This window comes from Platichthys flesus, chromosome 1, assembly GCF_949316205.1.
Source record: "Platichthys flesus chromosome 1, fPlaFle2.1, whole genome shotgun sequence".
NCBI classification, from domain to species: Eukaryota; Metazoa; Chordata; class Actinopteri; order Pleuronectiformes; family Pleuronectidae; genus Platichthys; species Platichthys flesus.
Genome location: NC_084945.1, coordinates 28,889,290 through 28,914,592, shown reverse-complemented (window position 1 = coordinate 28,914,592; position 25,303 = coordinate 28,889,290). Strand labels below are relative to the sequence as shown.

General features: G+C 44.3%; 1 protein-coding gene across 1 annotated transcript in view; it reads right to left on the bottom strand.

The window, feature by feature from the left end:
- Window positions 1-24,162, bottom strand: part of il16 (interleukin 16) — a 49,074-nt gene extending 24,912 nt beyond the window's left edge. Inside the window, exons 1-5 of the mRNA XM_062393012.1 lie at window positions 24,150-24,162; window positions 5,629-5,872; window positions 5,031-5,310; window positions 2,129-2,265; window positions 65-182 (exon numbers count right to left, since the gene is read on the bottom strand). Coding sequence (XP_062248996.1) covers window positions 65-182; window positions 2,129-2,265; window positions 5,031-5,310; window positions 5,629-5,872; window positions 24,150-24,162 — 792 coding nt within the window. The remainder of the gene's footprint in view (window positions 1-64; window positions 183-2,128; window positions 2,266-5,030; window positions 5,311-5,628; window positions 5,873-24,149) is intronic.
- Between the last annotated feature and the right edge of the window lie 1,141 nt (window positions 24,163-25,303).

Below are 25,303 nucleotides of genomic sequence, written 5' to 3'. Positions count from 1 at the left end.
ACATCAATATGCTATGTTTGCTGGGTTTACTGTTGAGTCCATTGCATGTGTGAACTCCCATTACCTCACTGTAGGGTTTAATGTGAACACTCCTCACTGGCTCCCCTTCCATCCAAGCACTGCCACTTAGAAAGTGTCCGTTAAAGGGTGCCAGCTTGTCTGGGCTCGGCAAGCTGCAGCCTCTGGAGAGAAACACACAGAGACAGCTGAAAAACCAAGAAACTCCAAAAGTCTCCTGCACAAAACCTTGCAACATGTCACATTCAGGTGAACAGCAGGAGTAACACGTAATATTGAGGCACACTTTCACCATTAACTAGCTGATTTTTAACACACATATGAGGAGCTTGTTGGTTTCTTTATTAATCATTATAAAGCTTATTTATGTTGCATTCTGCAAGTCTTGATTCTCTGACCACTGGGTCATTAACTAATAAAAGGAAATATGTGTGTGTTCAAGTGCTGATAGACTTATGAATTAGATCATAGATGTTAGGGAGTTTTGGGCCATCCTCACACATTACTGTCAATGCCTCTATATATAATGCATATAATGTATACAACACATTATATCTGTACACCATTGAGAGAAAAGTGTCTGTCGAATTCCACACACTCTCTTCTCTCCATCAGTACCCAAGGTCAGATAATACATAAAGGACCCAACAACAGTACATTGTAGTGTCAAACTCAGACGCTCAAGAAAGAGAGGCATGAACTTCATCTCTTTTGCGTATTTCACCAGTGGCAAGATGTAAGGACACAATGTGATTTAGGAATACACATTTAGACTTTCCAGACTATCCAATAGGATGCAAGCATCTACCTGTCACATACAGAGTGACAGCAATTCTAGCATTCATGGATGTTCTGTTAGAATGGGTGGCGGAAGTAGAGGAAGATATATGGGGAAACTGTGAGAGACCTTTCATACTCTGTTATATTTATATATTGTTTTACCTTCTGGTCTCCTTGATGCATCAAGTCTACATCAAAAACATCTAAATAAGTTCTCCTTTCACCAGCTTCCAGAAAACTTCCATCACAAAGCGCTATATAAATACAAAACCATTTACAATCAGTGAAGCCGCTCTATTCTGACCACTTTTTCAGTAACGAGTAATCTAACATGTTACTATTTCCACACCAGTTATCAGATTAAAGTTACTTGTCCAAGTCACTGTGTGTTACTATTTTGTCATTCTTGCGTCTCTGGGAGTGAAGTCATGTAGCCCAGTGATTTTCAACCAGCGTTCCGCGGCACACAAGTGTGCCGTGAGAGATCGTCATGTGTGCCGTGGGAAATTATCTAATATCTAGTGCTGCCTCAACGTTTTTTTTTCGGGGGGGGTTCCTTGTCAACGGCGCCTCACGGCGTCGCTGGTGCGGGAGCTTTCTTTCTTTGTCTTGGGCCGCGGGGCGGTGTCCGTCAGCGGTGCGGAAGGCGGGGACCGGTTGGAGAGGGACGGGTACGGCGGTCGGGGGCGACGACTCTGTACGCGTGTCGGGCCCTTCTCGCGGATCACCTCAGCTACGGCGCCCGCTGGGGGAACCCTCCGTTCGCGCGGGGGGCCCCCTCCGGCGGTTTCCAATAAAGTGAGTGTTGGCAAAACCGGTTGTCATTTTTAATTTAAGGCGGCGGGGGTGTTGTCGGCAGCTGCTAAATGTAACTAATAACATAACTTGTAATCTGACTTAGTTACTTTGTGAAGTAACTAAGTTACTTTTAAAATCAAGTAATCTATAAAGTAACAAAGTGACTTTTTCAAAGTAACTGTGGCAACACTGTTTACAATAGAGATCTCACTTTATGATGAGGAATATAATGTAATAAAGAAACATAATGTACTTAATGTAGAGTTGTATATTTGTTACCAATGCTGTATAAGAGTGAAAAGCGTTTCACATAATAACTCAAATTTAAGTTATGAACCTGAATACGAGTAATTACATATATATATATAAGCATTTAATATGCATTTTCTCTTAATCCACATTATATATCCAGATACAAATATCTCACATTTAGTGGAATGTATGTTAGTATGTAACACAGTGTATCTTTCACCACTTTTCCAGGACATTCTTGAGTAACCAGCCACTTAGTGGTGGTATTGGGTTTTATCACCTGTGTAGGTTCCCTCCAGTCCTCCCTGGCTCCACATTAGTGTCTTTGTTCTGTGTCCCACTGTTATCTGCCATTTGTGGTCCACATACGTCCTCAGCAGGCCCTGTGGCTACACACATCCTCCAAATACTGCTGTCCTGTAATAACACACACATTTACATATACATGCATATACACACACAGTCATTGAGTATAAGGGAACTTCTATGCTAGCTATGGTATAAAGCAAGCTTTAAGAGCAAATAAATCATCTGTTGGAAGCCCAGGAAAAAGAAAAACAGCAGCAAGTTTTATAGGTGCATGAATTGAGCCACAGTGTTTGGAGGTTGACTTTATGGGACAAGACCATGTACAACAATCAGCCACAGTATTAAAACCCATTACCCAGTTTTAGTGTTGTGGCTCATTGCTAAATTGCTGCATTTTTAGTAAAACCATGATGCCATGAAACCATCGGAAATGACTGAAATTAGAAAATAAATTTATTGAAGGGGTCAGAATGAACTTAAGAATTGCATTAAAACCAGTCACCGGTTTTATAATCATTCTATATTGTATTGTCTCTTTTGTGTTAAGAATGTGACCAGATCATGTACCTGTGTTCAGTTGACTTGAATATGTGAGTCATTTTCACAAAACTAAACATATATGAAACATAGAAATATAATATGGAGAAGATAGTGTTCTTAAAATCATTTATCTTATGACATCATGGATATATTCACCTTTAAACACAAAACCTAATTCATTATTTATTTTTTAAATTGCCAAAGATTACTATGATATTGTTTCTTTCTAGTAGGTGATTAAAGGTGATTGATGTCTAACCTGGCATGAATTAGCCCTAGAGGGAAACACTGCTCCATTAAATACTGTTGAGCTCAGCCTCGGTTAGGGGTGTTTAGCAGCCTGGGCTTTAGTCCAACTGTAAAGTCTTCACCAGGATTCAGTCTCTATTGTCGATGCTTAATATATGAAAAGTATTAAGGCAGGGAGCTTTTCTCAGTAACCTCTGACTTAGCACAATAAATTCTGATTTTATATTGTTTATGAGGTGAGCGATAAGTGACCGACAGTCCAACCCTTGCTGACATCAGGGGAATGTGCCATGAGGGCGAGCTGTAGAAACCCAGCACAACAAACCCTGTCTTTGTCTGAATGTTTGACATTCAGGCCAGTCACAGCTCTCAACCTAACACACCAACACAAGGCATGTGATTATCATTACATTTAGACAACACTCTCCACAGAGTACATCACGGTGTTAGCAAGCTGATACCACAACAAACACGCTTTTCTACATATCATTCTATCAAGAATTAAAATAGTTGAATATATAAGTTTACAGTAATATTGAGGAAAAAGTTATATGATATAAATATATATATATATAGTAATATAGGTAATTAGTCTGTAAAAAAAATATGAATTACTCATATTGACTACTCTCTTTAGAATAACATACCGGCATACATCTATGTGCACAACAGTGCAAGGAACTTCAGTGTGAGATAGAAAGAAAGAAAACACCAGCATAGTATGTTATTTACATTATTTGCAGAACAACGGCGCCTGTGGCATCAAGTGGTAATTACACAATAATGAAAAATAAAAACAAATTCCAAGAATCTCTTGAATTACTTGTTTTAATTGCATCATAGATGACTTGAATGTCTATGGTCTGGTCAGAACTAACTCATGAGTTGTATTTTCTGAAGGTGTCCGTAATCAAATGCACATTCCAAGGACAGAAAGCATTTTGAAAACTGACAATTCAACGTGCATACAGTTGCATTCTTGCCAAATAGTTGGTGGCCAGAATGGTGGTGATGGTAAATCTTGGAAAATATGCTCATTCTCCCAAATCAAAAGGGAAAATGTGGTCACGGTTGTTAATTACTGACTGAGCTCCTGTTTTTAGATCAGACTGTCTCCAGGATTCTAGATAAAAGGTAGGCCGACCGAACTGATTTGAACCAAGCTGAGTAGAGGGATAGAGCGTATAGGCTGTGGACAAACCCATTACATTTTGGTGTGGATCTGATGAAAGGGGTGGATTGAGGAATATTTGTACCACATTATTTAACATTGAGAAATACAGTATTTTCTCGACATTTTTGAAAATTACTCCGAAAATAATATAGGGATCTTGATGTTAAAAAACAACCTATTTATGGCGTTGGAATCTATGAGTCAGAACAGTTTGGTACTGATGATCAGATTTACTCCTTTTAATTTGTAATGTATTTGTTGGACTGTTTGGCCTTGACAGAGGTATACTCTCTAGTGGGTCATGGTTTCCTTGTTCTTCTCCAGCTTTGTGTGATTCAACAATGTTAACTTCTCATGACGGCAAGCGGAACTCTCTTGTGACTTGTCATAAGACAACCATCATCCAAAGTATAACTTTTAATCCTTTGTGAAGATGTATGCAAACATTCCATAAAGATATCATTTTAATATTAACCAATTTTCTATATAAGTTCTTTTAATAAAATAGGCTTTGTAACTGTGTGGGTCTGTGACTCAGCAAAATAGCAAAATATTCACGAGAAATATCACATAATATAGAGCCTCATCATTTGTCAAGGTCAACCCCCCCGACAGATCAGAGGAGAAGTGAGAGGATCACAGCACTCAGTAAGATTCTTTAAGTAGGAACCTTAAGTCTGCACTGCATTCAATAGCTTTTGAGATATTTCAATCTGGACTTAAGTAGTGGGCTGACCAAAACACTGCCCTTGCTATCCTAAGAGCAATGCCACAAGCAGGGTTAAATAATAACTATCAATGGATGGATTCAACCGGCTTTCTACGTCACTTGGGTTTTAAGTGAACTTGTCTGACATATGCCAATCTTCTTAAATTTTATATATGTTATTGTCAACTCTTGCAGTCATACCTTGATGCTGAAGGATCGCCTCGTGCTTCGTTTATTCTCCCTGAGTGTGTTGGTATGATTGAGGTGATGTTCTGCTTTGCTCTCTCCTCTTTTTTCCAGGTCTGATAGCTGGGTCGTCCTACAGTGTCCATTCTCTGTATCTATGTACCCTGTTTGAACCCCAGCTGTCACATCTGTCCTCCAGCTTGAACCCTGCGTCCTGCACCCATCTGCCATGTCCCTAGCATTCATCTCTTCCACGCCGTCATCATTAGTCTTGGAGTGACACAGGATCAGGGACCTGGACAAAGACCGTTAAAGAAAGATTGTCAGAGCCAGGCATGAAATCACATAAATACTAAACCTACCTGACCATAAAATAGTGGGTTAATGCAGCCATTCAAGTAATATTGATGTTAACATAATGCTGTGCAACAGAACAGAAAAAAGAAATATTAAAGTATTCTATCTATTTTCTGTCATCATGAGGCAAATTTAAATCAACTTGAGCCTATTCTTGACTATAATAATATATAATAAAGGTTTACAGTTAAAAGGTTAGTTATGTGTCTTGCACTCTGTATAGCCCTAGTTGTAAGCTTTTGAGTGGTGTTGGTACCTGGAGAGCATGGCCAGCTTCTTGGAGCGGTAGTTGTGGCTGCTAGTTGGGTTGTTGCTGTTGCTTTTCCCCTGTTCCCTGCGTCTCCTCTCCATCCTCCTCACAGCCGCTGTGCTGGCTTTCCTCCTCTGGTGGGAGTATCTTTGAGGCATGGCCGTCAGTGTGTGTGTATGTATGTGTGCCGGGAGCTCAGGAACCAACACACTCCTCCCAGCCTGCCCGAAGCCTAATGGAGAGGGACGCTCTGGAGGGCAATTAGAAAATTCGGTTAGGACATTTTGATTGCATCTGTGTGTATAAGTGTTCTGAAAAACTGCTGAGGCAATTTTCTTTCCCTTTTTTGAAAAAAAAGCAAAGTGGAGTTTTTCTCAATCCTCATGACTGCAGCTTAATCAGACTACTGTTGAGAGAAACCCACAAACACTCCACACCAACACACACGCACACACACACAAACACAAACACACATACACAACAACACACGTACACACACACAAAAAATGGAGTGGCAAATCACTGAAGTGAAGGGAAAGCAGCAGCTGATGAGGTGGTAGAGGCTCACTTAGGTCAGTTCATGTTCATATCCACATAAGCTACACTATGTGAGAATAGATAATGATGTTAGCCAGGGGCCCATTAATGGGCTGGAGCTCTGTATACATCAACGCTTCACACTCCAGAGAGCACTATAGGATGAGCCTCAAATGCATTATACATGCTAGTGTAGATGGCCTCTCAGATTTGTGATGAACACTTAGTAAACAATGTGCAGAGGCTCTGAAACCCATAAGGCCTTTGGTCTGTAACCATTATCTTGTTAATTTTCTCCTCAAGCCACCTGCAGTCAGAACTTGACTGGCTCAGAAGGTTTGAGCGGTGCAGAGCAGATAAGGTTTACAGTAATAAGCCTCAAGAAAAAGTTTGAACACTCACACAGGAAGGGATCAGTCAGGATGGCTTTTTTAATCTTTCAAGATGGTCACTTTGTTTATATTTGTCCACAAACAAGATTAAATGTGCCAATTAGTGAGCTCCAGACGTGCAGGTTGGCAGATATCTTTTTTGTCAGCACCAGAGCTTCTTGCTTTATATTTAACTTACACTTAAGTGGTATCACTCTTCTTATGTAACACTCCAAAGAAAGTGAATAAAGTACAATTCCCATAATAACAAAATGTTGTCATCTCATGGGACTCTGGATAAGACAGTGAAAACACAATACATCCCAAGATCATATCATCGATCGATTTTTCTGCTTACCTGGTTCTTTTGGAATATGACTTTCAGAATATTTCTTATGTTTGTGGATGGATTTTGATCACATGTGGTGTTCAGTTTATTTCCGTTTCTCTTCATGAGAAACCTGTGAACTCTGGCTCATAATTATTATGTCCAGGAAATGATAATACATTCTAAAATACATCATGTAATATATTTATTACAACAGATTTAGTGTTTGGCGTCTAGGCTCCAACTTAATCACTCCCCCACATGATTACACAGGAATGATGGGAGTGATGAGCAAATACTTGTAACCCCCCGTTGGAGCCTACAGGTGGATGCTGGGCCTACAGGTGGATGCTGGGGTAGTGGAGGGACTGAAGCAACAGGTAGCAATACTGCAGCAGCAGTGCGAGCAAGAGGAAGGAAATGTCTCTCTGGTTAAATAGACCACCTGATAAGGTGGGTGTGTATTATAGATGGTTGTGGAGATTTAGGTATGTCACATGATGTATGTCACGTGATTTATGTCACGTGATGTATGTCACGTGATATATGTCACTTGGCGCAGCGCAGCTCGAGTTGCCTGCCAGAACTAGCTCGCAGGCGTCGCGTTCATGTAATATATTTATTACAACAGATTTAGTGTTTGGCGTCTAGGCTCCAACTTAATCACTCCCCCATATGATTACACAGGAATGATGGGAGTGATGAGCAAATACTTGTAACCCCCCAAAACTGCACATAGTCGGAGCCTGACGTACGGATCGGTATCTGCTATGTGTGCGCCATTCACCGCCGCGGTGTGGCCATTCTCCGTAGGGGCATTAGCCTGCAGGAGAATATGCTAACTAGTGAACCTGTTATGTGAGCCATTCACCGCCGCGGTGTGGCCATTCTCCCTAGGCGCATTGCCTGCAGGAGAATATGCTACCTAGTGAACTGTTATGTGTGCCATTCACTGCCGCGGTGTGGTCATTCGCTGTAGCCAAATTGTCTGTGGGGGAATATACTACCTGGTGAGGTTCCCTATACGGGAATATAGTGAACTTGGCACATGGCAACATATGCACCGGAATTTCACCTTTAAGCCCAGCAAACCACCTGAAATTAAATAAAATAATCAGTCTGCAAAGCACATACAAATTATTCACTCACATGTTTTGTTTGTATCGCCAATATTCAAAACATGATTCGTTTCATCGGGCTTAACAAATGCGACATCCTGTCCTTAACCCTCGACAAGAGTAAGGAAAAACTACCAAAAACCCCCATAAACAGGGGAAAATGTAGAAACCTCAGAGAGAGCCATATGTGAGGGATCCCTCTCCCAGGATGGACAGGAACAGATGTATGCCACGGCAAGGGTGCAATGAATCCCTTGGCATCGTTCGCATTGTATCGTCACCATTTGAGGGGATGAAGGCGCGCCGAAACATGCCTGTGACTACCCCGGACGCGGAGACGTGATGGATCCCGAGATCTGACATGCAACAAAGGATTTATGCAGCGGAGATTACATATTAAAACATCAAGGCTGCAGATGATGTTTGAGAGTCAATATTCCTTCTTGTGGTGTCCAACATAGCATGAGTAGCATTGATGATGGAGTGTTGCAGTCATAGCGGTGCAACATCTTAGTGAGTGCGGGGACAGCATCCAGGTGTTAGGCCTCAGCTCTGGCAGGGATGGCGAAGCTTTGAGGAGATCTCGTCATGCATTTTCGACCATTGTTGGTAGGCAAGGATGTCGTCAGATGGGTTGAAGAGGGATGCAAGCGTTTGATCATAGAGGAGAAAGAACAGAAAGCAGTATTATTCTTAGCATGATAATTGTTGTGCAATAATGCTTAAAAAGAGATACCATAGAATGGTGTGCCTTTAGGCACTCAATAAATTTGGTTATCAAAATAAAATGTAAAACATTAATATTTAAAATATTAATATTAAATCATAACTTTAATTGGTTAAAGTTCTCGCGGGGCACCACCCTTCATAGAAGGGAAAAGATAGCCAATTTATTGATTAAGATCAGTCTCATTTAGATCTAGTTCAATTAGAAATCTCAATATTTTACCATTAAAGATTATAAAATGAACAATGAAGGTTATGGAGTTCTAACGGTTCTAACAGTCTAACGGTTGGGAAAATGCACTTATGCAATATTAATGACAAATCATTTGTGAAAGGAGAACATTTATTATGAACATAATAAAGTATAGAAACACAAATTACTGAACAATCCAACTGACTAACTAGGAGGTGTGTGAGTGTGTGTGAATGTAAATTAGCATGCTTTAAAGAATGGTCCCTAAGATAAGAGCCCCCCCCCCTTCTTCTGAGGTCGCTTTACGGCTGAGGGGGAAGGTTTAACTAGGTGAGATGCGTGTCTGTGTGGATGTTAATCAGATAATGATAGAGTCAGGGACAAAGCCTGTGGCGAGCCTAACTATTAACCTTCCTTTAACTTATGCCTACAACGTCACAGCATATATCAAACTTATAAACACACACCGATCAAATAAACAGTCTTGCTTTGCGTAGTATAATTATTAAGCCTAGATTATGTTACCAGTCCGAGGGAAAGAGGAAAAGAAGTTGCTGTTCAGTTTGCAGTTCTGTGACGTCTCCTGGCTTTGTGGTCATAGAGTTCTGCATTCGCGATTCTTTCGAGCCGTGTGCTCAGATGCTGGTGGAAGTTTTCCTGCAGGACATTGCGTCGCTAGGAGGAGTTTGGTAGAGCTTGAAGGGCGAGGAGATTTCCTTGAAGAGTGTGGGCAGGGGAGCTGCACCTCTGACCTCCGGTTGTGGGTTGGATAGAGAAGAAAGCTGGATCAGCCAGGCCCCCCCCCCCCCCTTGGCGATGTAGGAGAAGAGAGGCTGGACAGCCTGCTGGCCTTCGAAGGATTGTAGAAAGAGGAAGATCTTGGGGAGACCTCTTCTTATATTGGCCCCGTTGACCTCACAGGTCTTGGACCAGAGTGACCAATAGGAGTTGACCCTGGTGGCTCTTGACACCTTTGTGTGATATTGCCCAGACCCCAGGACATGCAGCATCCTGTTACATCCTCTGGGAGACTGAGTTCCTTGATCAACAGAACCTGTGGCATCTTGGGGGATTGAGTCCACTCCAGCACATGCGGCATGTTTGTAACAAGTTTGACTGAAAGGAGGCCTGTGGTTTGCACAAAAACCATGTCCCAACATAATTCAGAAGTCTCGACAAGATCTATCAGACTTGTTGTGAACATGTGTTCTTCTAAGACTAGAGAGGATAAGGTCATGTAGAGGATTAAATAAGCGTCCTTGTCAGATTTCCTATTAGACTGCTTCCGTTATCGTATACTCTGACTCACCTTGACAACAATTCAGTAATAAGGAAATATAAAGCCAAGGTAAATGTTAGGTAAGACTGTCATCATTGAGGATTCATAGCTTTTCTATTGTAGCAGCATTGACACATGATAAGGTTATTGGTTCTTGATCTATTCACTGCTCTGTAGGAATTGGATGAATACCATGGGGTCAAGACGCTTGGGTATGGTTGGACAGATGGGATTTCCCTCTGCTTAAATAGACCGCCTAATGCGGTGGATGAGTGCTGTGGCTGATTGTGGCAAGTGAAGTATGTCACCTGATATATGTCACATGATTTATGTCACCTGATGTATGGCACATGACTGAAGCAGCGCAGCACGAGTTGCCTGCCAGAACTAGCTCGCTGGCTTCGCTCCATTTCAGTCAGACAACTCACGTTTGATTATTTATCTTATTTATTACGATATTTATTATTCACAGTAGAACAGGTTTGTGTTTGGCGTCTAGGCTCCAACTTAATCACTCCCCATATGCTAACACAGGAATGATGAGCTTATACTGTAACCCCCCCAACACTGCACAGATTTGGAGCCTGACGGATGAATCGGTATCTGTTATGTGTGCGCCATTCAACGCCGCGGTGTGGCCATAGTTCTCCATAGGCGCATGCATGCTGGTAAATATGCTACCCAGTGAGCCTGTTATGTGTTCCACGCCACTGCGGTGTGGCTATTCTCCATAGGCGCATGCCTGCTGGAGAATATGCTACCTAGTGAGCCTGTTATGTGTTCCACGCCACTGCGGTGTGGCTATTCTCCATAGGCGCATGCCTGCTGGAGAATATGCTACCTAGTAGGGATGAGCGAGTACAGCATTATCTGTATCTGTATCTGTATCTGTTAACCATATGAATTATCTGTATCCGTATCCGTACTCGGAGTGGGCTGGGCCTAACCTGGAAGTGGGTGTGATTTAACCCGAGAGTGTGTGTGTGAGTGTGCGAATGAGTGAGTAAGAGAGAGACAGAGAGAGAGAGGGGGAGTGTGTGTGTGTGTGTGTGTGTGTGTAGCTTAATTTGTAATATTTTTTATACCACTACTACCTAGAATGTGTCAGACACTCAGTGCGTGAAGTAAAATAAAACTGGTTAGAGCCAACGGACGGTTTAAAAAAAAAATAAAAAAACTCCAACGACCGGCAGAGAGAGGGAGAGGGAGAGAGAGAGAGAGAGAGAGAGAGAGACAGAGAGAGAGAGAGAGAGAGAGAGAGTAGGCAGACGCTAGAGGGTAGTCAGACACTCAATGCGTGAAGTAAAAAAAAAAACTGTTTTAAAAAAAAAAAACGTCTGAACGAACCCACGTTTAACAGACCTCTACTGGTTAATAAGTAAGTACAAACTGAAATAAAAACAAACTTAAAGACCCGCGAACCTGAGTGACTCAGAGACAGAGAGCTGTTCTGTGAGTGATAATTTATATTATACTCGTTTCAGCCGAGTATCCGGCTCATCTCTACTACCTAGTGAGCCTGTTATGTATTTCACGCCACTGCGGTGTGGCTATTCTCCATAGGCGCATGCCTGCTGGAGAATATGCTACCTAGTGAGCCTGTTATGTGTTCCACGCCACTGCGGTGTGGCTATTCTCCATAGGCGCATGCCTGCTGGAGAATATGCTACCTAGTGAGCCTGTTATGTGTTCCACGCCACTGCTGTGTGGCTATTCTCCATAGGCGCATGCCTGCTGGAGAATATGCTACCTAGTGACCCTGTTATGTGTTCCACGCCACTGCGGTGTGGCTATTCTCCATAGGCGCATGCCTGCTGGAGAATATGCTACCTAGTGAGTCTGTTATGTGTTCCACGCCACTGCGGTGTGGCTATTCTCCATAGGCGCATGCCTGCTGGAGAATATGCTACCTAGTGAGCCTGTTATGTGTTCCACGCCACTGCGGTGTGGCTATTCTCCATAGGCGTATGCCTGCTGGAGAATATGCTACCTAGTGAGCCTGTTATGTGTTCCACTCAACTGCGGTGTGGCTATTCTCCATAGGCGCATGTCTGCTGGAGAATATGCTAACTAGTGAGCCTGTTATGTATTTCACGCCACTGCGGTGTGGCTATTCTCCATAGGCGCATGCCTGCTGGAGAATATACTACCTAGTGAGCCTGTTATGTATTTCACGCCACTGCGGTGTGGCTATTCTCCATAGGCGCATGCCTGCTGGAGAATATGCTACCTAGTGAGCCTGTTATGTGTGCCATGCCACTGCGGTGTAGCTATTCTCCATGGCGCATGCCTGCAGGAGAATATGCTACCTGTGAAACTGTGATGCGGACCATGCACCCCCGTGGTGTGGCCATTCGCTGTAGGCACATTGTCGTGGGAGACTATATACTGCCTGGTGAGGTTCCCCCCAACTGCCCTGGCTGTAGGAGAATATATTGTGAACTTGGCACATGGCAACCTTTACCCCAGAATTTAACACTCTAAGTCCAGCAAACCACCTGAAATGCAATAAAAAAATGTCCCTCTGCTTCAACTTCTACAGACCTCAGAGTGACAATGGGAGCCACAACAACTAGGGCTGCACAATTAATCAAATTGCATGATCGTCAGCGATATTGACATTTAAAATGCGTGCTTTGCTACATATCCAATCAAGCGCTTTTTCGACTAACATTCGCTAAACACCAGATGGGAGTTGTCATGCACGCACCCTGCAGCGGTAGCCAGAAAAAACGTTTTGTCTGCAGCCAGTTCCGGTATTTCTTAGAAGAGTAGAGACAGAGAGTAGCCAGTCACGGTGTTGTGTGAAAGGTAAATCAATTATCAGGAGCAGAAGGCGAGGAGCTAGTCCTTCGAAAAGGATCATCATCCAGTGTTTGGTAGTTTTGGAATTTAGCGCAAGTGATGATAACCAAGAACAAATCATGCCAGAGTGCGTTTAGAGTTGTGTTTGCGCCGCATAGCAATACAACTACCTTGTTTAACCACCTGAAAAAAACAACCCACAAACCATAGTACAACAAGTGCATCAAGGCCAAAGCTAACATTACCTCCCTGAATCTCCATCCATGTCATGCCAGAAGTCATGAGAAAGTCATATATACAAGTTATTTACAATTATTGCATTCAACATCTATGAGGGCCCATTTGAGGGTTCAGTATCTTGCACAAGATTGAACCCCAACCTTTGGTTGGAGGAAGACCACTCTACCCACATTTATATTATATTATATAATTGAATGTTTCCGGAATAACAAAACATATTACCTGCTAGCATTTGATTCCTTTGGGAAAGGTACTGTTGTCAGGAGACAGGAGCTTCAAACCCATGGCTGGAGATTGGACTACAACTCCCATAATCCTGCTGGAGTGACGTACCAGGAAGCACTATAGCACGAGCGGGACCGTAGTTTTGTTTACATCACGTGCAGGGAAGATGGCTTGTGATTCGAGACTGAATTGTTTCATTCATATAACGTTCAGTGCAGACTTCATTCAGCAGAGGAGACAGGATGAAAGCCCCAGCGGATCCAGGCGCGCTTCCTCTGCCTCCGAGGGACAACATCCCGCGGTGAGGGAGAAGTTGGTAGAGCAGAGATGTCCCGGGAAGAATCCGTCAGCGAAGCTGCCGTCAGTGACGCTGCCACCAGCGTTTGTTCGGCCTCGCGGAGCCGCCTTCAGTCAAGAAGTAGTTGAAACTAACTCGCGGCTCAGACCGGATGAATTAAACGCTTCGGGTGCGCAGCTCCTCCAGGATGTGGTGCTCGCTGAGAGGCCCGCGGAGTCGTGGCGCAGACGCTTTGACGTCCGATTCACACGTAGTGAATCTTGAAGGACCGAGCCGAAATTTCGGAAATAAAGCAAACTTTTTCGGAGGAGGAATCACTCGGATTGAGGGAGACAACGACCCACGGAGAAACAACGGTCACTTGGTCAACGGCTGAGACGCTGAAGCAACAGGTAGCAATACTGCAGCTAGAGCGAGCAAGAGGGGTTGATGGGAAATGTCTCTCTGGTTAAATAGACCACCTGATAAGGTGGGTGTGTATTATAGATGGTTGTGGAGATTGAGGTATGTCACATGATGTATGTCACGTGATGTATGTCACGTGATGTATGTCACGTGATTGGCGCAGCGCAGCTCGAGTTGCGTGCCAGAACTAGCTCGCAGGCGTCGCCATATTTAAAAGTTAGCAAGCAACTCACGGAAAAGTCGGCTTCTAGCAGTTGTCAGGCTGTGAATATTCATGTGTTTTGGGGGTGTGGCTTTGATGAGAGGCTGATCGGAGGGAGTGTATTGTTTGCATATTTGTAGTAAGTGTAGTCTGCTTTTCTAAACTTGATGACCACTCAAAGTGCTTCACGGTACAGTTTATTGCCCTTCACCCATCCCACATATTCATATAGTACATCATAAACAGCACTTTTTATCGGGGTTCAGTATCTTGCCCAAGGACACTTTGGCATGTGGAATGGGGAAGACTGGGATCAAGCTGCCAAACCTCTGATAAGAGGATGACCCACTCTACCCTACCCAACCCGAGAATCTGATCAACAGCCCCCCGTTGTCACGTTTGGTACATTAATCCAACCATTGAGGACAGTTTCATTTACTTAGAGGGAAAAAAACACTTCATCTAGCAACTAAGCTTTACTATCTCTTTTTTTTTAAACAAGCAAAATGTTCAGGCTGAACTTAACTCAGACTTAATCTGAGTGTATTTATGTCAACAACAGTGCTGAATGTACTTTCATCCTCTTTTTTCGTGAGGGTAATTAAATATTGCCTAAACTAGGTTGCCATATTCAAACTTTCTTCTCATTAATCAAAGCCAACTGTTTCTGTTACATTAGTACAAATATGCAACATTGAAAATAATCCAGCAACTAATGAATGTATTAGGGAACTGGATACTGGACTTGAATTTAAACTCTGGCTTTGCTTCTGGATTGTTTCGCTCAGTACACAAGCACACTAGTGTTTCCCTCATGGCCTTTGGGGATGTTCTACATGTTTGAAACATCAATGACTGAAAAGTAAGCAATTTCAATTGAAGTTGAATATGTCCTCTCAACAGTTTTAAGGGCATTTCCATGGTAAGGTTGATGGGAAAAATGCCTTTTGGACCACAGGAGATATTTACCATCTGCACCAGCAACAGTTAGCATCGCAGCACATGCAGGGAATGCATCGCTAAATAAAATAAAAATAGACATCCGAATAAACAAATAAATCAATCATCAGTAATAACCCTCAGGTTCCAGCAATCAGTATGGAAGAAAGACTTGTCTTCCCGGTGAATCAGTGGCTCTGATCCTAGAAGTGTGTTAGCAATTATGAGGCATTAGTGTGCTGTTGTTTTGGCCAGATAGACAGGAAACAGAGACATGATCTCTATGCTAGAGGCCTGTAAGCCCCATAGACTGCATCTCTCCCTCTCATACACTGATATGCTCTCCAGCTGGATGTCTGCCAGCTGATGGAAAACCTTTACAGAAGTACCGGTGGAACTCAATCTCAGCTTCTTTCTCTACACCAGTGGTTCCCAAACTTTTACAGTCCCGTACCACTTCTGACATTCAATCTCCAGCTAACTACACCCCCCCCCCCCCCCTGGCATTTACATGACATCAGTTCTCATCAGTAGCACTACAGTAATGTTCCCCTCTCACTGATCTGATTGAGAAAAGCTGTGGAGCTGCTGTTTTTAATACATCTGCAAGCAGCCAACCAGCCAGGGGTGCAGTGCTATTTATTAAAGATCACAGAGAAGTTGTGCCATAGAGACATGGCAAGTTCACATACATTAGTCAACTACTTAGCACACATTCAAGGTTAGACTGAAACTGTTAATAGTTTCATTATGGTGAGAATGTAACATCATTCAGTAGAAATAGACCATGGATTTGGTAGGTTGCAATTAGTCTGGCATTAAACTGTATAGTCAAAAAACCCAAGTGGTTAATTTTGAATTGTTCAATTTATATCTGCTTAACAGGCGAAGCCACATTGGAAACATCAATTTTGAGCAGAGGCTGCAGTGCTTCTGTGCTATAGCTATAAACATGTAGCTTAGCTATATTTTATTTCCAGCCGCAATGTTATGCAACGCAAACCGTCCAAGTTGTACAACCTTTGAATTGTATCTTTGTAAATGCATCACTAATAAAGAAACTGTCAGAAGAGCGAATGATGGGTAGTGTTATACTTTGACTTCACTATATCCATGCACATAATTATAACAAAGTATCACTTGTAAAGACATCACATCAACTAAACCAATGAAAAAGAAGTTGCAAGATGTATGATTGTTCATTTCTTTTTTATGAATTGCCCGACCGGCGCCGTGGAAGGCTGCTGTGTCTCGCGCTCTCCCACAGCTCTGCTATTTTTTTCTCTTTTTTTCTATCTTTATTTATTCTACTTATTTTGTATCATGCACTCCGGTAAAGCGAGCCCTATCATCATATATGATAGAGAACAACCTCTGTCCATCGGTTTGACGATAAAAAACACTTTTTCATCGCCACCGACAACAAACAAAGGAGACTACCCATGGCGCGGTTTACCTGCTGTACCTGGAACACCGAGGCGAGGACGAAGGAAAATAGGGTCGCGAGCCGGCGTCCTGGTCCGGCTGAGGAAACGTGAAAAACGGCCTCCTCTACCAAGCATTCTTCTGGCTAATGTCCAGTCCCTGGACAACAAGCTGGATGAACTTCGTAGCAGGATGGCGTTTCAACGGGACATTAAGTTTTGTAACATGATGGTTTTCACGGAGAATTGGCTCGACCCCTCGATCCCGGACTCCGCCTTGTTCCCGAGGGGGTCTCCATTCACCGCCAGGACCGGACAACAAACTCAGGTAAGAGCAAGGGAGGGGGTGTCTGCTTCATGGTGAATAATCTATGGTGCTCTGATGTGAGAATTATTTCTTCAGGCTGTACTCCGGACCTGGAGGACCTGGCATCTGTCTCATGATCAGATGACGACCTTATTATATCCCGAGGGGGGTTTAAATCGGTCATTCTAACAGCGGTGTACATCCCGCCGAGCGCCGACACTAACCAGGCACTGGACGAGCTGCATGCGGTGATCGACAGGACAGAGACATCACGGCCCGAGGCTGCGTTTATCGTGGCCGGGATTTTAACAACGCCAAGATGAGGAAAGTCCTGCCGAGATACTTCCACGCTGGATCATGTTTACACTCCCTTCCGGGGTGCGTATAAGGCCCTCCCCCGCCCCCCATTCGGCAAATCAGATCACGTTTCTGTCCTGCTGCTGCCTTCCTATAGGCAGAAACTCAAACGTGACAGACCGGTGACTCGGACCATCCAGCAGTGGACCAATCAATCACACTCGGCTCTTCAGGACTGCTTCAGCACAAAGGAGTGGTGCGTGTTCCAGGATGATGACATCAACACGTACACGGACGCGGTCATCTGCTACATTAGCAAATGCATCGATGACGTCGTACCCAGGATTACAGTAAAAACATTTCCCAACCAGAAGCCCTGGATAAATGGTGACGTCCACGCTAAACTCAAAGCACGGACTGCTGCCTTCATCTCGGGGGATCTGGAGGAATACAAGAAATCCAGGTACGCGCTCCGGAGTGCTATAAGCAGTGCTAAGAGACTCTACAGGGACAAAGTGGAGTCCCATTACAAGGGCTCCAACACTAGGAACATGTGGGCCGGACTGAGAACCATCTCAGACTACAAAGCCAAGACCAGCAGTGCTGATGTAGTGTCTGCATCTCTCCCAGAGGATCTGAACACTTTTTATGCACGCTTTGAGAGTAACTCCCCGGCTGCGGAGATCGAAGAGGCCCAGGAGGACCGCTGCCCCCCAGCCATATCCAGGGCAGACGTGTGGAAATCTCTCAACCGGATCAACCCACGCAAGGCACCTGGACCTGATGGGATTCCCGGCCGAGCTCTCAAGGTGTGTGCACATCAGCTGGCAGATGTGTTCACAGACATCTTCAACCTGTCACTGCTCCAGTCTGTAGTCCCCGCATGCTTCAAGAAGACAATCATTGTCCCTGTTCCCAAAAAAACAAAAATCCTCTGCCTGAACGACCATCGCCCAGTAGCACTCACTTCCATCATCATGAAGTGCTTTGAGCGGCTGGTCCAACCATTCATCACCTCCTCCCTCCCTGACTCTCTGGACCCTCTTCAGTTTGCCTACAGGTTAAATAGGTTGACTGCAGATGCCATCTCCCTCACCCTCCAAACTGCCCTCTCCCACCTGGACCAGAGGGACACATATGTGAGAATGCTGTTCATCGACTACAGTTCAGCATTTAACACCATCGTGCCCCTGAAGCTCGTCACCAAGCTCAGAGACCTTGGGCTCAACATCGCCCTCCGTGAGTGGATCCTGAACTTCCTGACGGGCAGACCACAGGTGGTGCGGATCAGCAGCACCACATCCTCCACCCTGACTCTCAACACCGGGGCCCCCCAGGGCTGCGTGCTCAGTCCTCTCCTGTACCCCCTGTTCACGCATGACTGCGTGGCCACCCACAGCTCCAACACCATCATTAAGTTTGCTGATGACACCACTGTCATAGGCCTGATCACCGGCGACAATGAGAAGGCCTACAGAGAGGAGGTCAGAGCCCTGACATCTTGGTGCCAGGACAACAACATCCATCTCAACGTCAGCAAAACGAAGGTTGCTGATCATGAACTACAGGAAGAGACGAGGAGAAGAACGCGCCCCCCTCTCCATCAACGGGGCCACGGTGGAGCGAGTCAGCAGCTTCAAGTTCCTCGGGGTCCACATCACTGATGACCTGACCTGGACCCATCACACAGACTCCATCAGGAAGACGGCCAGACAGCGGCTCATCTTCCTCCGCAGGCTGCAGAAGCTCCACATGGACTCCAGGATTCTCTGCATCTTCTACAGATGCACCATAGAGAGCATCCTGAGTGACTGCATCACCGCCTGGTATGGCAGCTGCACCGCCCTGAATCGTAAGGCTTTACAGAGGGTGGTGAAGTCTGCCCAGCACATCACCAGGACAGCGCTACCATCCATCTTATTTTATTGTATAGGTTGTAATTACTTGGGCATTGTTAGAAGAGAGCCTGAGACTCAAGCATTTCACTGCCAGCGACTGCTTAATGTTATTGTTGTGGATTTGACAATAAAAATCTTGAATCTTGAATCTTGAACATTTATCTTGTGCACTATTCAGCAGTTCTCCATTATAAACTCGCTGGAATGCCGACGACAGTCATCTGCTCAGGAGAATGCACAGAGAAAATACACAATGACACTTACTTACCAGTTATATTTGTCAATAAAACCTGAACAAAGTAATCAATTATCTAAACTTCGAACATGTCTCAAGGACATAAAAACCTGGATGACCCGCAATTTTCTCTTATTAAACTCAGACAAAACAGAGGTTATAATACTTGGCCCCAAACACCTTAGAGATGCATTATCTAATGATATAGCTGCGCTAGACGACATTGCCCTTGCTTCCAATGAAACAGTCAGGAACTTGGGAGTGATCTTCGATCCTGATTTATCCTTTAATAGTCACTTAAAACAAATTTCTACGACCGCTTTTTTCCACTTGCGTAATATTTCAAAAATTAGACATGTCCTTTCACAAAAAGATGCAGAAAAACTAGTCCACGCCTTTGTTACATCGAGACTGGACTATTGTAATTCATTATTATCAGGCTCCAGCAGTAAGTCGTTAAAGACTCTACAGCTTGTCCAAAATGCTGCAGCACGTGTCCTGACGAGAACAAAGAGAAGAGAGCACATTTCTCCAATATTAGCATCGCTACACTGGCTCCCAGTTAAATCTAGAATAGAATTCAAAATTCTCCTCCTCACCTTCAAGGCCCTTAATAATATAGCGCCTTTTTACCTTAAAGAGCTGTTAGTACCTTATAAACCCGCTAGAGCACTCCGCTCCCAGAATTCAAGCCTACTTGTCTTCCCTAAATTCTCTAAAAGCAGAGTAGGAGCCAGAGCTTTTAGCTATCAAGCCCCTCGGCTGTGGAATAATCTACCACTTTCAGTTCGGGAGGAAGTTACCATCTTTTCGTTTAAAAGTAGGCTCAAAACCTTCCTTTTTGATAAAGCTTATAGTTAGAGCTAATTAGTGCGCCAGAACGTTATTTGTTCTATTTTATGACACATGACACACAGAGCTTCTCTTTCCAGCTTCTCCTTCCTCTTCTCCATCCCTATCCCCCTTCCCCGGAATCCCTTTGCTTTATCACCCGCTGATCCAGGGCCTCTGTGGCCGCACCATGGATTGCGGTTTGTGGATCGCGCACCGGGGGTCGCGGTGTTGGATCCAGTGTGGCGGATTCTGAATCATGTGGGCTGATCGTGGTGCTGGTGGCGGACCCTGTGTCGCGTTGGCATTGGGCACGGGCGGTGGACCAGGGCCGCGGTGGTGGCTTGTGATGAGTCCTGGTGGGCGGCGGTTGACGGTGACTAAGGACTGGAGTGGCGTCTGGTCTGGATGGTGGATCGTGGTCTAGATGGTTGCTGAGCATGGACTGTGCTTGCAGCGGGACTGCTTGGCATGTCATGTTGGGGTTGTCCTTCGGGATGTCTACCCTCATCAAATGCTGCAGAGACTTTGATTATTGATGATGTTCTCCTGCACGTGGCATCTATTGCACTTCTGTCCGTCCTGGGAGAGGGATCCCTCACATGTGGCTCTCTCTGAGGTTTCTACATATTTTTACCCTGTTAAAAGGGTTTTCAGTAGTTTTTCCTTACTCTTGCTGAGGGTTAAGGACAGAGGATGTCACACCCTGTTAAAGCCCTATGAGATGAATTGTAATTTGTGAATATGGGCTATACAAATAAAATTTGATTGATTGATTGATACTTCACCGCCTCTGCTTAATACTATTTTCCACAGGCCTAAGATGGTCACGGTTAGACACCCAAGAGGACAGGTAGGGCTGAAGAGCATCTTTCACACAACATGATATATGATGAGATAAGGAAAAGTTTCAGCACCTCAGCATTAAAGCAGACTGAAAGCAGAGGAAGTAGCTGGCATGACTTGGATGTACTCAGCAGTCCTCAATTCACAGAAAGTCAAAAATGCACTTGTGATTTCAGGCTTAGTTACTGAGACTTGCAGTTTCCACCCAGTGCACCGCTGCACGTCTGGTTAAATCTAAGTCAGTCAGTGAACCCAGATTTCAGCACATTGTCTGGTCTCCATACACAATAATTGTTGACGGCTTTTAGTAAACTCCCTTTGTAGTGCCTGGCTGCTCTTCATTTTAAAATAGTTGGAGCAAGTAATTGTTTTTATATCTGTGTCCAGATTAAATGGACACAGTTAATATAGATGTTCTTTTTACCTTAGACAGAGCCATGCAGACTATGTTAGCCCTGATTAAACTTAAACGTATAGACTCATCTCCTTATTCAATGGACAGACATCAGATTGAAATTGATATCGATATCAAGGGAACAGTTGCTTCACTGACTTGGCCCTTCAGGGATACATTTGGTTTTAACTTTAAAGGACTCATCGTTTGCCCATTTTACCAAGTTGATATTGTTCCTTGGGGTCTTAATGAAATGTCTGTTACATACTTTTGTACCACAAGGATCAATTAAAACAGCATCTTTTTACCCTGTCTAAAACAGGCCTCCTCAGATTGACCTGTTTTGAGTGCCCCGCCCCCCTCTCTACCCCCCCCCCCCCCCCCCTTCCCTCCAAGCTCCTTCACGAGCTAACGCTAGCTGCTGTTAGCTGCTGCTCCCAGTGAGCTGCAGGTCACTGGGAGCATTGGAGACAAAAGCTGCGGGGAAGCTGCGGTTACATGGTGCGATGCGGGGACGTCCAAGGCAGTGGCGGATCTGCTGATGTGATGACATATGGCGCATAATGACATAGCAGCTGGGATCAGCTAACGTCGCCGCCTCGGAAAGCCCGGATCGCACCGTGTCACCGCCGCTCTCTCCGTCGTTTTTGCCGCGTGTTAACTTGCTGCTTACCTTGAGCCGGCTACATTGCAGGAAAGCTAACGCTAGCTGTATCTAAATGGCCGCATAAACATGCCGATCGTCGAGGCGAAGACCCCCGGGACACTAAGCGCTTTCCGCAGGATCCGAGCTTCACCCTAATGCACAGTGTCGGCAGTGTCAGCCCGGGCTCCACTGGCCCGGCTCCATCAACGCCGTCTCCCCGGGGAGAGTGCGTTAGCTTGGGCTAGCTTGCTAGCTGGGAAACCAGGTAGCCGGGCCGTCTCTCCCCAGAGCCGGTGAGATGATCACTTCTTTTTCTGTCATAATCTCATTCAACGCCATCTAGCGTATCGTTTCTGACTTAGAGGAACCACAACAAATCACGGGAATTGTTTCTTTTCCAGAGTTTTTGGGATGGTAGACATGCCAGATACCCAAATTAACGTGTAGAAGCACTAAAAAAATGGAATTTTCATTGTCCCCTTTAAGTTGAATTCAACAGATTTTTACATTTTGCTACCTCCCTTCGATGTATACAAATGAATAAATATTCCAGATATGGGTTCCAATCATAATAGCTTTTTTTTTTTTTAAGTATCAAATAAATAATTTAAGCCAAATCTTATCTTGTTAACTTGTTTTTGACCTATACTGCAACCAGCCACGGAGATGATCAAGGTCATTTCATCCATCTTTATCCAGTACATGGCTTTTACTAAGTTTCCAGGTCGCTGATGGACCTATCTTCATGTTATCAGGAGCCATTCAGGCCCAAAGAGGACCGCTTCTGTCTCAGTGAGACTCACTGCTCTGAGCATTTAGAGCCCCTGAGTGTGGTTATTGTGTGTATTTCAAGCTTCATAAAAAGTACTTGTTTCAGTGTCCTGAAGATGCTGACTGACTCCTGTGATGTCAGCTTTGGTACATGGCGAGTCCAACTTTCCCCTGACACACAGTACTCTATTGATGTAATGACATACAGCAGTAACACTGTTCACTATTAGGACATGGATGTAGAAGAAAAACTGGGGGAGGAGAAGAGAGCATAGCGTGGGTCACATTGCGTGTCTAGGGTAGAGGCTTGAGAAACAGTGTGTGAACACATGTTTGCATAGTTTCTGTGTGTGTGTGTGTGTGTGTGCGTGTGTGTGTGTGTGTGTGTGTGTGCACTGAGAGAAAACATAGATTTTGCCTGTAGCATTAGTAAGGCAGGAATACCCGCCTAACAGAACCTGATTGAGAGAAAGCAGAGGGTGGAGCTGCTGCACAGCCGAACAAAGTGTGTGCTGTTTGCAGTTTTCTCTGGGGATTTTTTTCCAGACTGAGAGGTGGAGCAGGACCTAGATGACAACCAAGAGCACGTCTCAGTCACGCTGCAAATGTGCACTTCACCACTTTTACAGTTTGGACAATCACAGAGATCGCTTTTGGTTTGCCCGACAGGGGCCACTCAAGGGAGGTTCTACGGGTCTGGCTGCGGGTGTCACTGTGTGGAATGATAACTGCAGGCTGTGTATTACCATGTGGTCGTATCTAAGTCTGGCCTCGTGGGATTTTGATTGGCTGTGGGAGGAGTAGCAAGGAATCTGTGTCCGTCTCTTACTGGTCTCTGAGGGCAATTTGGGCTGTAAAGGTCGCTTTAGAATGGACACTTGCAATGTTAATTTATGTTTGCGTCAATTCATGAATCAACACACATAAACAAAAATACACAAGCACATAAACACACAAACAAACAAACTGATTTCACACATCTAGTCCTCAGGACAAGTGCATGATTTAATTTCCTGGGTCTGCAAATAATTTTGGAAGTTACACAATACTCATGTCATCAGAAACAACTGTTTCTCGTTCTTTCCTGTCATTTAATCTTAATATCTTAATAGGCTACATCAAGTTGGATTCCAGTCTGAGAGATGGTTTAGATTATTGTGGAGTTGCACTAATAAACCTGCCATCAGCATTAGTAGTGGGATTAATTCTTACCGTAGTCAATCATGTTGCCTCGCAGCCAGCATCCACAGCTTCTACCAAAGATACAAACAACAGGTCCAAAGGATGAGTTCACTCCAGATAAACAGTCAGAGGTCCAGGCTAAGCATCGGGTTAAAAGCTCAAAGCAAAGATTCCTCCCTGCGCTTCATCTGGGTTAACGTGCCTGTACCTCTTCTCCTCCTCCGTCTTCCTCCTCCTTTTCCTCCCCCTCGTTTGTGGAGAACACAACACTGTGTCTCAGTAAGGCACAGCTCCCCAAAATCACTGCCCCTTTCCTGTGAGTCAGCTCCAGAGAGGAAAATACACCAGTTTGCTGGGCCTGACCTCACACCTACTTTGCATCACATACTGGTTGTAGTCTTTTGGTCGTGTGTGTGTGTTTGTTTGTGTGTGTGTGTGTGTGTGTGTGTGTGTGTGTGTGTGTGTGTGCTGCATGAATGGATTATCTGTGGTTCAGTCCAGTTTATACATCAACACACACCCCTCAGTTGAGTCTATATGTATTTGTATGGATCGAGTTTTTAGTTTGGTCAGTGTTTTTTGCACTGGACAGTAAATATACAGATGTTAGGTTGATGTTGATTGAGCCAGTGGATGGGGAGAACCACTCAGAGTGAAGTCACTTCATTCAGACAGGGTGCCTTGGGAGGTGAAGCCTTAATGAGGGTGTGGTATGTGCTTTCAAATGTTGGCCATTTTTTCTGAGAGAAACACAGAGGACGCTCAGCAGCAGTCAAACTACTTGGTTTGTCAAATTTTTGGTCATGCACCCCCTAGATGAGCATGTGTGATGATTCATATAAGCACTGGGTCTTGGTTTAAATTTGAATACTTAAAATCTAGAAGGTTGTTTGTTGACGTGATTCTAGAGAACTACTGCCTGAACCTGAGAGACCAACGACATCATGCCTCTCACTCACACCTTGCAGTAATCCACAATGGTAAGTAGGGTTGGCTGAGGGAGGTGACAAAAACATCTCTAACAGAATTCTTCATGCAAATATTTGTACATAATTGAGTCAGCTATCCTCAGCGGGGAGTTTGCCATGCATTTTGTTGTGCTTCCCTCTAGTGGCTTGCCTGTGCTGCCTGTAGTGTCACTACAATTCCTTTATCTCCTTTCAGTCGGTTAAATGAGCAGCAAG